At 46.9% G+C, this 12,469-nt stretch overlaps 1 protein-coding gene across 7 annotated transcripts in view; it reads right to left on the bottom strand.

The window, feature by feature from the left end:
- Positions 1 to 12,469, bottom strand: part of plppr1 (phospholipid phosphatase related 1) — a 234,237-nt gene that overhangs the window by 61,105 nt on the left and 160,663 nt on the right. For all 7 annotated transcript variants that reach the window (XR_015079037.1, XM_085993317.1, XM_085993278.1 and 4 more), the window contains one exon: positions 8,204 to 8,336. Coding sequence is in view for 6 of the 7 variants with exons in the window: in XM_085993317.1 (XP_085849443.1) it covers positions 8,204 to 8,336 (133 nt within the window). In the remaining variant the exon portion in view is untranslated. The remainder of the gene's footprint in view (positions 1 to 8,203; positions 8,337 to 12,469) is intronic.

Below are 12,469 nucleotides of genomic sequence, written 5' to 3'. Positions count from 1 at the left end.
ATTTTGCGCTGCGATCGGAGCAGCAGCGATCGCCGGAAATTCAGCTTGAGCGCCCCAAGAGGGACACGGGGCGAGGCTCGAGGCGCTCCGCGTCCCTCTTAAGGCGCTGAAACTGAATATCGCAGCGCAACGTGCCACAGTGCCACACGCTGCGGCACGGCGCGCTGCGGTACTGCAGGCCTTCCTCCCATTCTTAAGGGGGAGGGGCCTGCACCAGCACAATGCGTGATCGCGAGTGCCGGCAAAAGAGCCCGGCACCGAGGAGAAGTGCCGGGCTCTCGGAAAACAGCCGGCAATGCCGCGGGGGGAGACCAGGAGGCCGGGGACGGAGGTGCTGGCAGGCGGCCGCCCCGCACCTCCACCTTAATTTGTGCCATTGCCGCCACAGGTAGGCCCCGTGAACCGGGCGCGATTCGCGAGCGGCGCTACAGAGGCAGTCGCTGCCAAATATCGCGATCGGGGCGCTGCGCACACTGATGACGTCATCGTGGCGGCGCAGCGCAACAGGCTAACGCCGCCCTTAGCGCCCCAGCTAAATATCGCGGGAGGCGTGGCCAGTGGCGCTAAAGCCACTGAGTGCCCTCTTTAGGCGCTAACTGGTGGCGCAGCCCACCGAATTTCTCCCCCTAAATGTTACACCAAACCGGATCCCTCCATCAGAAGCCTCACGAGGTTTAGATCATCTCTGTGAAAAAAACTACTGAATTTTTTTAATAAATTGGAGTAAAGGCCTGACAAGCCCCTCTTCATACTTAATTAAAAATGTTTCCGAGGAACCTTTTTAAATTCAATTTTGCTATGTGTTGACTGATCTGCTCTTTCCTAGGCTGCAGGAACTGAAACAAGTTCATAGAATCATACAGCACAGAAGGAAGCCATTCAGCCCATCGTACCTGTGCCCACTCTCTGAAAGAGCTACCAATTAGTTCCACAGCCCTGCAACTTTTCCTTTTCGCATATTTATCCAATTCCCTTTTGAAAGTTAATATTGAATCTGCTTCCACCGCCCTTTCAGGCAGTGCATTCCAGATCACAACAACTCGCTGCGTAAAAACATTTCTCCTCATCTTCCCTCTGCTTCTTTTGCCAATCACCTTAAGTTTGTGTCCTCTGGTTACCGACCCTCCTGGAACTCCCTACCCAACAGCACTGTGGGAGTACCTTCACCACACGGACTGCAGCAGTTCAAGAAGGTGGCTCACCACCACCTTCTCAAGGGCAATTAGCGATGGGCAATTAATGCTCGCTTTGCCAGTGACGCACACACCCCGAGAATTAATATTTAAAAAGTTACTGTCAGGATGATGTAAATGCTGAAAAGTAAATCTGCTTTCCATACGATTGGGACTATAGAATAGCAATATTAGACTAAATTTTCAATTTTCTGACGAGAACAGGGCATGCGGGGGGGTGGGGGGAGGTGGTGAGGGTGGGTTAAAATCCTCACAGCTCGCTATTCACCCGCTCCCCACTGGCCTCGCGTCATGTGCCATTGTAACAGGCACGTTCTGGCCAGCCAGAAAGGCCCTCACACCAGGCAGGTGATGAGGACCTCATTAACAAGTCGGGGTCTGACGATGTTATTCAGAACCCGGTGTTATTGTAACTCTCACCCGGATCACCGGGTACACAGGACCAGAAAGGGGCTGCAAAAAGTAACCAATTTTTTAAAAAAGGTTTTCTTGTGGGCCAGGAGGAGGGGGAGAAGGAAACCTAGGGCCCCAAGCTCGCTCCCCCCCCCTCACCTGTGATCGCTTTCCACCACATCCTTCGATAATCGGGGAGACCATTCCTGCGAGTTCCCAACCAAGCCCCTTTGTCACACTCACCTGATTCCTGCCCACCGGCCTGATGTTATTGACAATGGGCGGGGGTGGCGGTGATGAAGAGACAAGTCGGACTGGTATATTTAACTAAGTCCCGGGAGTTAAAATGGTTCATCTCAGCGAGTTGGGGGCCCATGCTCAGCACTCAGTTAAAATCGGAGCTAAAGGCAAACTACATTACACCAAAAGGAGGACTTTGCAGGGCTATGGGCAAAGAGCAGGGGAGTGGGATTAATTGGATAGCTCTTTCAAAGAGCTGGCACAGGCACGATGGGCTGAATGGCCTCCTTCTGGGCTGTATCATTCTATGATTAACTGTTTTTAATATTTTGTGTGCACAATTACCTCCCTTTCAATCCTAATGCGTTCTGGGAACATTAGTGGATGGGTCCCAAGCACATGGCAGATTTGTTTAGCTTCTTCTAGCAAGGAGCAAAAGAGCAAATCGTGGGTTTAGCCATTATGGTGATGAAAGCAGATGGCTTCACTGCAAACGTTTAACCTCCAGTGTTTAGTTTTGAATACATCAGTCTGAGTGAAAGTCGTGATACCGCCCTGGGCCCTCTTCCTGAACTCTGACCCTCCATAGACCAGCTGCCCATATATCTCTTGACCTCCATTTACACTTATATAGTGTAGTGAGGACCAAGCTAAATTAAATGCAAATTAAAACCCAAATCAGTTTCTAATTTGCAAACAATTTATGGCGAGATGGTTTCAGCTTAACCGTCATTACAAATATCCCTATTTTAATAAATTTAACAGGACAATTAAGTTGGAAGATGGGGTTGAATTTTTTTAATCACATCTTACATTAACCTCTGAAGTACTAAAAGACATTCAGCTAATTAAATACATACTTCTCCCAGAAACAGGGTGGGGTGGGGGGGGGGGAATTTTAACCCCAAAAAACAGGCAGGTTGGAAATTTCCACTTACCTGCTGGATCCAGCGTACCTGCTTCACCAACGCCCTGCGATCGGACACCCCCGCCCGACCTCCATTTAACGCCTCCGATCTCACCCCGAGGCCTCCGATCTCCCACCACCAACTCCCCCCATCCCCCACCGAATCTCCGATCCCTCAGGCCTCCAATCGCCAACCTCTCACACTCCCCGGCCTCCAATTCCCCCACCCCCGGCCTCCGATCCCTCAGGCCTACGATCCCCGGCTTCCGATCTGTGCGCTCCCCAGCATGACCTGGTGCTGAAGGCCTACCCACCCGACAGCCAGCCCGCCTGCCTCTTAATCTGGCTGGCTGCGGCTGGGAAACAGAAAAAAACGTTAATCAGGTCCTGCCATTAAATCCGGCAGGGCTCAAGGGAAACCCGTTCCTCTGGGATTCCTGACCTCAATCCGGCCCTCCCCCCAACTCCCTCCCTGCCTCCAAATAAAAATCCGTCCCAACATCTCCAAAACAGATCCATTCCACATTTTCTTTCACGTCTTTCCACAATTCCTGAAGATGCTAGGAAGAAGGGAATAGAGGGTTATGCTGATAGAGCAAACATAAACGCCAATATGGACTAGTTGGGCCAAATGGCTTGTTTCTGTGCTGTATATTCTATGTAACTCATTCTGGGATATAGTTCCACAGGCACCATCAACCATCAACCTTCTTAGTACTAGGCCATTTGATCAAAGTACTCGAATGCTGACGCCATGGTGAGATTTGAACTCCCATACCCTAGATTATTAGTCCAGGCCTCTAGATTACTAGTGCAGTAACACAACCACTGCACCACCCTTTCTAGAACTACATTGAACCAACAGCACAGAAACTGGCTGCTCAGATCAACTGGTCAACACCGGTGTTTACACTCCACACCAGCCTCCTCCCACTCTAATTACCTCTCCCCACACTGCCCCCGTACCCCTCTATTCCCTTCTTGCACATGTATTCATCAAACTTCCCTTTAAATGCATTCTTTCCCATTATCTATAATTAAACATTTACGACCTAGTTTCAAAGTAGCTTTCAAACGCTCATCTTTCATAATGTGCCAAAAGTGTACAGTAAAAATGCTAATATTTTATGAAGCTTATAGTTCATGACACTTCGCTGGAGAAAAATGTGCATATGGTGCTAAGTGTTCATTTAGTGGCACTCTGTCTTATTACTGTACTTACCTAGGTGGCACCTTCGAGTCCCCATTTTAACCCATCATTCCTCCCAGGCACTACTTAACAGGCACGTACACAAATACTTCCAGCTCCTGCCTTGCACAATTAGCAGAGATTGGTTGATCAGAAACACTGGAGGTTTTTTTCAGTGACCACCTCGACATGTTTTAAAAAGACATCCAGTTAATCTCTGTGAACGGGGTGTCTGAATCTTTCTAAAACATCACGTTTTAAAGTTTGTGTTTGCTTTGCAATACAAGAAGTCTCGCTTAAGGCTTCCACTAGATGGAGTATAAAAGTGACCAGAGGATTCGATGGGCCGAATGGTCTCCTTCTGTGCTGTACCATTCTCTGATTCAATAAGGATCGAGGGGGGTCGGGGGGGGTGGAGGAGTGGTGAAATTGATCTTTGCCACTGCATAGGAACGTAGGAACAGGAGGAGGCCATTCAGCCCCTTGAGCCTGTTCCGCCATTCAATCAGATCATGGCTGAGCTGTATCTTAACTCCAGCTACCCACCTTGGTTCTGTAACCCTTAATAACCTTGCCTAACAAAAATCTATCAATCTCAGTTTTGACTTTTTCAATTGACCCCCAGCCTCAACAGCTTTTTGGGGGAAGAGCATTCCAGATTTCCACCTCCCTTTGTGTGAAGAAGTACAACAAGATCAGGCGCAATGTAAAATGGGCTACTGCTGCACCACGAGCCCGTTTCGTGCTGGTGGCGAAGTCCAATTTCAGCCCCCTAGTATCTGCTCTATATCTGTTGTTCCCTTGCCAGTTGGAAATATAAGCTTCTGAACTTCCCAACGCAGTGGCCATCTACTTTTAGAAGAGTCTTGTGAGTTGCCACTGGTTTTATAACCTAAGTTTATAATCAGCAATAATTCACTCCTGAGGGTAAGTTTTCTTTTATAAAACCTTTTGCTGGCAGCTGCAGCTTAGAATCCTGAGCGAAGCAGGGCCATCACCTGTTCACTCACCGCTATCCAATTTCCCCGAGGGGGTCCAAAAACAGGCATTCGGCCCCCCTCGCTAATATATACAATGGGGCCTAATATCTGTTTTAGGTGACCGCCAGAACTGCCTGAAAAATGACCCTGGCATCTTTCAGGCAGCATTTGGAGCGCAGGAAGTTGGTCCTCAAAATGGACCCTCTTTGTGCTCGTTTTACACATCGTAAACCGGCGCAACCAGGTCCTATTTCTACCACCCTGGTGTTAAAATAACAGCGACTGCAAAATCTAAGCTGCAGGCTCTAATTTTGCTTGTCCCCATCTCTGTAACCCTACAACAAATGTTCCCTTTAAGCTGTGCGGCCACGCAGCTCTCTGGACCTCCCGCGCAGCCGGTTTGCTTGCTTTTCAATGCGGAAAACCGCACACGCACGGTATTTTGAATGGTCCGTGCAGCCCCTTAAAGGGGCCACGTGCCCAAAAAAAATTAACGGGAACATTGCCTACAACCCGCCGAGATCTCTGCACTCCTCCAATTCTGGCCTCTCGCGCATCCCTGGTTTTCATTGCTCCACCATTGGTGGCTGTGCCTTCAGCTGCCTAGGCCCTAAGCTCTGGAATTAGCTTCCCAAACCTCTCTACTTTTAAGATGCTCCTTAAAACCTACCTCTTTGACTAAGCTTCTGGTCTCCTTATGTGGCTCGGTGTCACATTTTGTTTGATAATCGCTCCTGTGAAGCGCCCTGGGACGTTTTACTACGTTAAAGGTGCTGTACAAATGCAATTTGTTGTTGTTTTTTGATTGAAAACCATGGCAGCACCTGGAAATCAGGATAGCACTGTTCTACCAAGACCAGTGCTGCAATATAAAAGTGCCTCCTTGCCTTATGAAACAGCCAAGGCTGGAAAGCTGCCATGTGATGTGCTATATATGGGAACCTATTCACTACTTACTGCTCTACAGCAAAGCATGTTATAATAATTTTTAAAAGAAGTTGGAAAATGGTGGGGAATGGAAAGACTTTTTTATAAATTACTAAACAATCTCCTTAATTAAAAATGATATTATTTTCTTCAAGCGTATCAGAGTGTACAGAACATTGCTACTAAAAGGCGTGCGCACTATATGGAACAGATGGGCTTTGACAGACTGAGATCCATGGAGCATCCCTTTTAAATGCTCAATAGATTTGGTCCTTGAATAAATACTATTACTCCTAACTGTGAAACCATGCTTCTTATCATTCAATTGATTCTTCCAGAATGAGTAAATGCACAAAGAAAGCTTCTGAAAGTGCATCCAGTGTTTAAGCAAGTTTTTAATCTAGATTTATGAAGTTGTTTCAGAAGTGATACGATACTCAGTTCTTATACTGCTGTAACTCTTTAACATTATTTCACTGGTCGGTCTGCACATTTATAATTTCACCAAAAAATAACAATACCTGTACCAGAGATAATGGGCGATATCGACTGAGTCGCTCCCGTTATGAGGACAGGTTACATAGACTAGGCTTGTATTCCTTCGGGTATAGAAGATTAAGGGATGATCTAATTGGAGTGTTCAAGATGATTAAAGGAGTTGATAGAATAGAGAGAAATTGGCCTAGAAATTGGGGAATGCTGGAAATCTGCCGGTAACATTGGCGGCCAGGGATTACGGCCGCCGGCTGAGAGAGCACAGATGGTACCGGTATTTTGGTATTGCCTGCTCATTATCATCAGCATGGCCGTGATTTGCTAGTGCAACGCGCTCTTTGCAGCGCTAATCTCAGAAGGAGGCCAAAGGTCGCCTTGGTCTCCCGCTCACAGTGTAGGGGAGCAGGGAAGAAAGGAGCAACCCCAACAGTTGCCGTACGTGCTCCAAAAATATTAGCTGCCAACTGATGATTGTTGATTTTTTATTTGTTTATGACATGAATGCAGGTAAAAGAGATCCTATCACAGATCATCTTCAATCGTTCACCCATTGATTTACTGACCCACAAACACTGGAGGCCTCCTGGATAGCTGCCAGAAAATGCACCAAACCCCCTCCACCCACCCGCCACTGATGGGCAAAAAAATCAATATTTAAAAGAACAACCTTGACAAAGGAGGCGTTTGAAGTTCCTGCGTCCATCCTCCTAAGTCCTGCCAGACTCCTCATGGCCGTTAACGCTGCTGAAAGACCTTTTAGCGGCAGCAAATACCGGCATGATTTAGCGTGGGCGGCAATGCGAGCAGAGAACTCCAAAATGTAGGAGCTGGCATCAACTCGGCATTGCACACCTCATTAAAATACTCTCGCCGATAGCAGGCAACGGCAGCGCTGCCGACCAACCACGGGACCCGCCACCAGCTGGCGGAAGAGCGCCCGCCGCTGTTTTTTCGCCATTTCACGGCAGAAACGGGTGGCGCAAACCACCCGAAGTTTTAGGCCATTATTTCCTCTGGTGGGGGAGCCCAGAACAAGGGGGCCTAACCTTAAAATTAGAGCTAGGCCAGTCAGAGGTGACATCAGGAAGCACTTCTTCACACAAAGACCAGTGGAAGTCTGGAACTCTCTCCCCCTTGCAAAACTGTTGAGGCTGGGGGTCAACAGAAAAATTATAAACTGAGATTGATAAGATTTTTGTTAGGCAAGGGTATTAATGGTTACAGAACCAAGGTGGGGAGATGGAGTTAAGACACAGATCAGCAGTTGACAGTACTCAAGGTGTGGTCTCACCAAGGCCCTATATAATTGTAGTAAATATGGCCCAGTTTACACCATCGGCCAAAATCAAAATTACCCCCTTAGCTTCCTCCCCTCACCATAAAATCGCAGACTTTGATATCAAAGACATTGATCAGCAGCACCTAGAATCACAGAATCCGACAGCACAGAAGGAGGCCATTCGGCCCATCCTGCCTGTGCCGGCTCTTTGAAAGAGTTTCCCAATTAGTCCCACTCCCCCTCTTTTTTCCCATAGCCCTGCAAATTTTTCCTTTTCAAGTATTTATCTAATTCCCTTTCGAAAGTTATTATTGAATCTGGCAGCACGTTCCAAATCACAACAACTCGCTGCGTAAAAAAAATTCTCCTCATGTCGCCTCTGGTTCTTTTGCCAATGACCTTAAACCTGTGTCCTCTGGTTACCTACCCTACTGCCAGTGGAGTTTCTCTTAATTTGCTCTATCAAAAGCCCGCATAATTTGAAACACCTCTATTAAATCTCCCTTTAACCTTCTCTGTTCTAAGGAACCGCCTCTGTCGGTTTATGGAATGGAAACTAAGCCCCCCCACATAGCAAAGCAGCTTCGTACAGTGACTCACCTATAAACCTTATTATTCTTCGGAAAAGAGGGCTCAAATAACAACACTCTCCTGTTACGATGGTCTTCTCCTGACGGAGGAGGTTTTCTCTTGTTGTTTTAATAAAATACATCGATATTTCACCAATGAAAATCTGCAATAAAAAAAAATACACACGATAACCCAGAATATTAAAGGCACAGGCAAAAGTGATGCAGTCTGAACAATTAACATTTGCTCAGTGAACAATATCAAGGTGGGTAGGACCAGATGGTGTGTGTAAGACAGTTGACCATTACTAGGTGATCATTTTCCCATCAGGCCCTGCCAGTTTACGGCAAGTTAAAATGTCCTAGCGGAGCCTGCAGGTTGTTGTTTGGGAACGAGCTGAGCTTGTAACTGCAAGAACCAGACACTTGCAGATAACAGATGGTTAATAACAGAATACTGTTCAGGGACAAGGCCACAATATACGTACTTAGACCCCGGCGTACGAGTATAATTACGGGGTTAGTGGTCGGAGGATTTTAGAGCTCTCGGGGTGTGCCGATCACCCATCCTACCGCTGGAAGTTGGGGTCTGATCGGTTTACAATTCCAGGGTGGCCAGGCTAACCATTATCACACTAATACTGTTACCGTTAATAAAGTTACTACTTACTTAATGTTAGCTTTAATAAAGTTAGGGGGTGAAATTGGGTATCACCCCATTTGGGGCACTAACTTTTGACATTTTGAAAATTTAGCGCCAGGCGCTAAGGATTCTGAACTTCTACTAAATTGGGTGTTAGCGCCCCAGGAAGGAAGTGAGGCGCTAAATCAAGCACTAATGACCTCAGTGGGGTGCTGCAGAGAACAGGCAGAGGTGATGCGCAGCTCCAACAGCTCTCAGACCTTGAGGAGCGAGTGCAGCGACTCATTGAGCAGCAGGCGGTGGGCCCCTTGGGTATCCTCAGCCCCTCTCCTTCTCTCATCCCACTTCCCCCCCACACCACAAACCTTTCTCACCTTCCATGGAAAACCGCAAATGTAACACCCCGATTTCAGAAAGGAGGGAGACAGAAAGCAGGAAACTATAGACCAGTTAGCCTAACATCTGTTGTTGGGAAAATGCTGGAGTCCTTCATTAAGGAAGCAGTACCAGGGCATTTGGAAAATCATAATGCAGTCAAACAGAGTCAGCATGGTTTTATGAAAGGGAAATCATGTTTAACAAATTTGCTGGAGTTCTTTGAGGATGTAATGAGCAGGGTGGACAAGGGTGTGCCAGTGGATGTGGTGTATTTGGATTTCCAGAAGGCATTCGATAAGGTGCCACATAAAAGGTTACTGCATAAGATAAGAGCTCACGGAGTTGGGGGTAATATATTAGCCCAGTAATTCCGTTCCAAACGCGTGAGTACGGTCGGGGTACTCACGCGTCTGGCCGGAGGAAATGCCGGTTTTCAGCATGCACAGCGCATGCAGAGAAAACTGGCATTTCCTGTCCTCTGAACGAAGGGGTTCAGAGGCACAGCGCATGCGACTGCACAGGCAGCGCGTGCGCAGTGAACTTCGTTGATTTCATTCATGGATTCAGTGAGGTTAAGTCCTTACAACTTACACGTGAAAAAAGCATGTGTAAAGTTGCTCCAGAGGCTGCGGAGGAAGATATATTTTATCGTGGAGCTTCTGAAAGGCAATATTTTTGTTTGGGAAAGGGAGGAAAGTTATTTTAAGAAATGATGAGGTAAGTTTTAAAGTTTATTTTTTTTTTTTTTAAACGGGTTTTCAGTACTGTAGGTAGAAGGAGCAATTGTGGCTGTGTGAATTGAATTTGCTGTGTTTAATGTGAAAATGACTGTTCTAAAATGAGTAATGTAACATTTCCAACATTTTTAAGAAAGAAACTGTTCATCAGTAATATATTCTTTTAAGTAATTATGTATGTATGTCTGTATATATTCCTTTACTTATGTGTATGAATGTATGTATTTAATTATGATTTTCCAATAAGTTACTTTCTCTGAAAGTCATAATTAAATACATACATTCATACACATAAGTAAAGGAATATATACATACATATACGCAAAGGAATATATACAGACATACATACATAATTACTTAAAAGAATATATTACTGATGAAAAGTTTCTTTCTTTAAAAATGTTGGAGTCATTTTCACATTTAATAAACACAGCAAATTCAATTCACATAGCCACAATTGCTCCTTCTACCTACAGTACTGAAAACCCGTTTTAAAAAACAAAAATAAACTTTAAAACTTACCTCAGCATTTCTTAAAATAACTTTCCTCCCTTTCCCAAACAAAAATATTGCCTTTCAGAAGCTCCACGATAAAATATATTTTCCTCCGCAGCCTCTGGAGCAACTGTACTCATGCTTTTTTCATGTGTAAGTTGTAAGGACTTAACCTCACTGAAAGCATGAATGAAACCGGCGAATTTTACTGCGCACGCGCTGCCTGTGCAGTCGCACGCGTTCTGCCTCTGAACCCTTTCGTTCAGAGGACAGGAAATGCCGGTATTCCCCGCATGCGCTGTGCATGCTGAAAACCGGCATTTCCTCCGGCCAGACACGTGAGTACCCCGACCGTACTCACGCGTTTGGAACGGAATTACTGGGCCAACATTTTACATGTCAATAAAATGAAAAATTTAACAATTGCACGATTTGCCCCCTCGCATCTGTGACTGAGGGTCCAAGGAGGTGCATTGCGCAAGAGGTCATCGTCGTACGTATCCTCACACTGTTCCCTTTCGGGAACTGTATGAAGTGGTGGAAGGATTTCTGGCCACGTTAACGCTCGTTCCGTGACCATAACCATCTTCATACCAGCCATTAGGGTGGTTAGTCCTATGGCGTGAGGGTTTTACGGGCTCCCACAACCCATCTGAGGGGGGGGGGGCCACCCACACCCGCGGACGCAAGTATCCCGCTGGATGTCCACCCAGAATTTATAGTTGGAGCTCCGACTCCACTTGCCGGACTGTCTGGAGCGGGGTTCGAAACCCTACTCCTTCTGGCCCAGCGGCGGGGATGCTTACCGCTACGCAAAAGGCCCACTCCGCGCAAAAGGTGACACCCATACGTTTCCTGCGCCTTTTCCCTCCCCGTGACTGGAGCCCTATGCTGCCACTTGAAAGACCAAGCTATCATCTGTCCTTTTTGCGGCGCCTTGGACTTCTCATTACCAATGATGAGCAGGCGCTGCGCCTCCACCTCGTTGAGGAGATTGCTGAGGTCATCATCAGTTCAATTGTGAGTTCTTTTAATGCCGTGAATTGTGCTCATTCCAGCTATTTCACGTTGCTAATCGGAGTGGGCCTTTGGCGTAGCGGTAGGATCCCCGCCGCTGGGCCAGACGGGGTAGGGTTTCGAACCCCGCTCCACACAGTCCCGGCAAGTGGAGTCGGAGCTCCGGCTCTAAATTCTGGGTTGACATCCAGTGGGATATTTGCGTCCATGGGTGTGGGTGGCCCCCCTCCTCGTATAGCTTGTGGGAGCCCGTAAAACCCTCCCGCCATAGGACTAACCACCCTAATGGCTGGTACAAAGATGGTTACGGTCACGGAAGGAGCGTTAATCATGGCCATAAATCCTTCCACCACTTCATACAGTTCCCCAAAGGGAACAGTGTGAAGACACGTACGACGACGACGTTGCTAAATAAATAAATGGAATGAAAAAAATGCTTTCAGGGCTTTTAAAAGTCTTTAAATTGCTTTAATTCTGTTTAAAACTACTTCAGATTCTTCAAAATAATGTAAACATTTTTAAAAGTTGATAAAAGTTACCAAAAGCTTCATAAAAATACCAAAAACCTATTTGAAATGCTGCTCTGCATGTAAAAATGCTTTGCAGCTTGTGAGAAACATTGGGGGCGTGTCCTTTTAAAATGAGACCTCAAGGGGCGTGTCTCAGTTGCACTGCGCGCTCCAGGCTTCGCGCTGGCTGCACTCCTGGGCGGCGTGATGGCAGACGCTGCCTGGGAGTCATCATTTTAAAACAGGAATTCCAGGCGTCCCTGAAGCTCAACGGCCGGCGCGTCGGGTAAGTGCAGATCGGGGGCTTGCACGCGCGGCATGCCCCCGACCCGAATTTCTGCCCCAATAGCATTAGAGAATTGGCTAACTAACAGAAAGCAGAGAGTCGGGATAAATGGGACATTTTCCGGTTGGCAAACGGTAACTAGTGGGGTGCCACAGGGATCGGTGCTGGGGCCTCAACTATTTACAATCTCTATTAATGACTTGGATGAAGGGACCAAGTGTAATGTAGCCAA

Source organism: Somniosus microcephalus, chromosome 1 (assembly GCF_052327205.1).
Source record: "Somniosus microcephalus isolate GS21.2 chromosome 1, FLI_Smic_1.0, whole genome shotgun sequence".
Lineage (NCBI taxonomy): Eukaryota > Metazoa > Chordata > Chondrichthyes > Squaliformes > Somniosidae > Somniosus > Somniosus microcephalus.
This window is presented reverse-complemented; position numbering and strand designations above follow the sequence as displayed.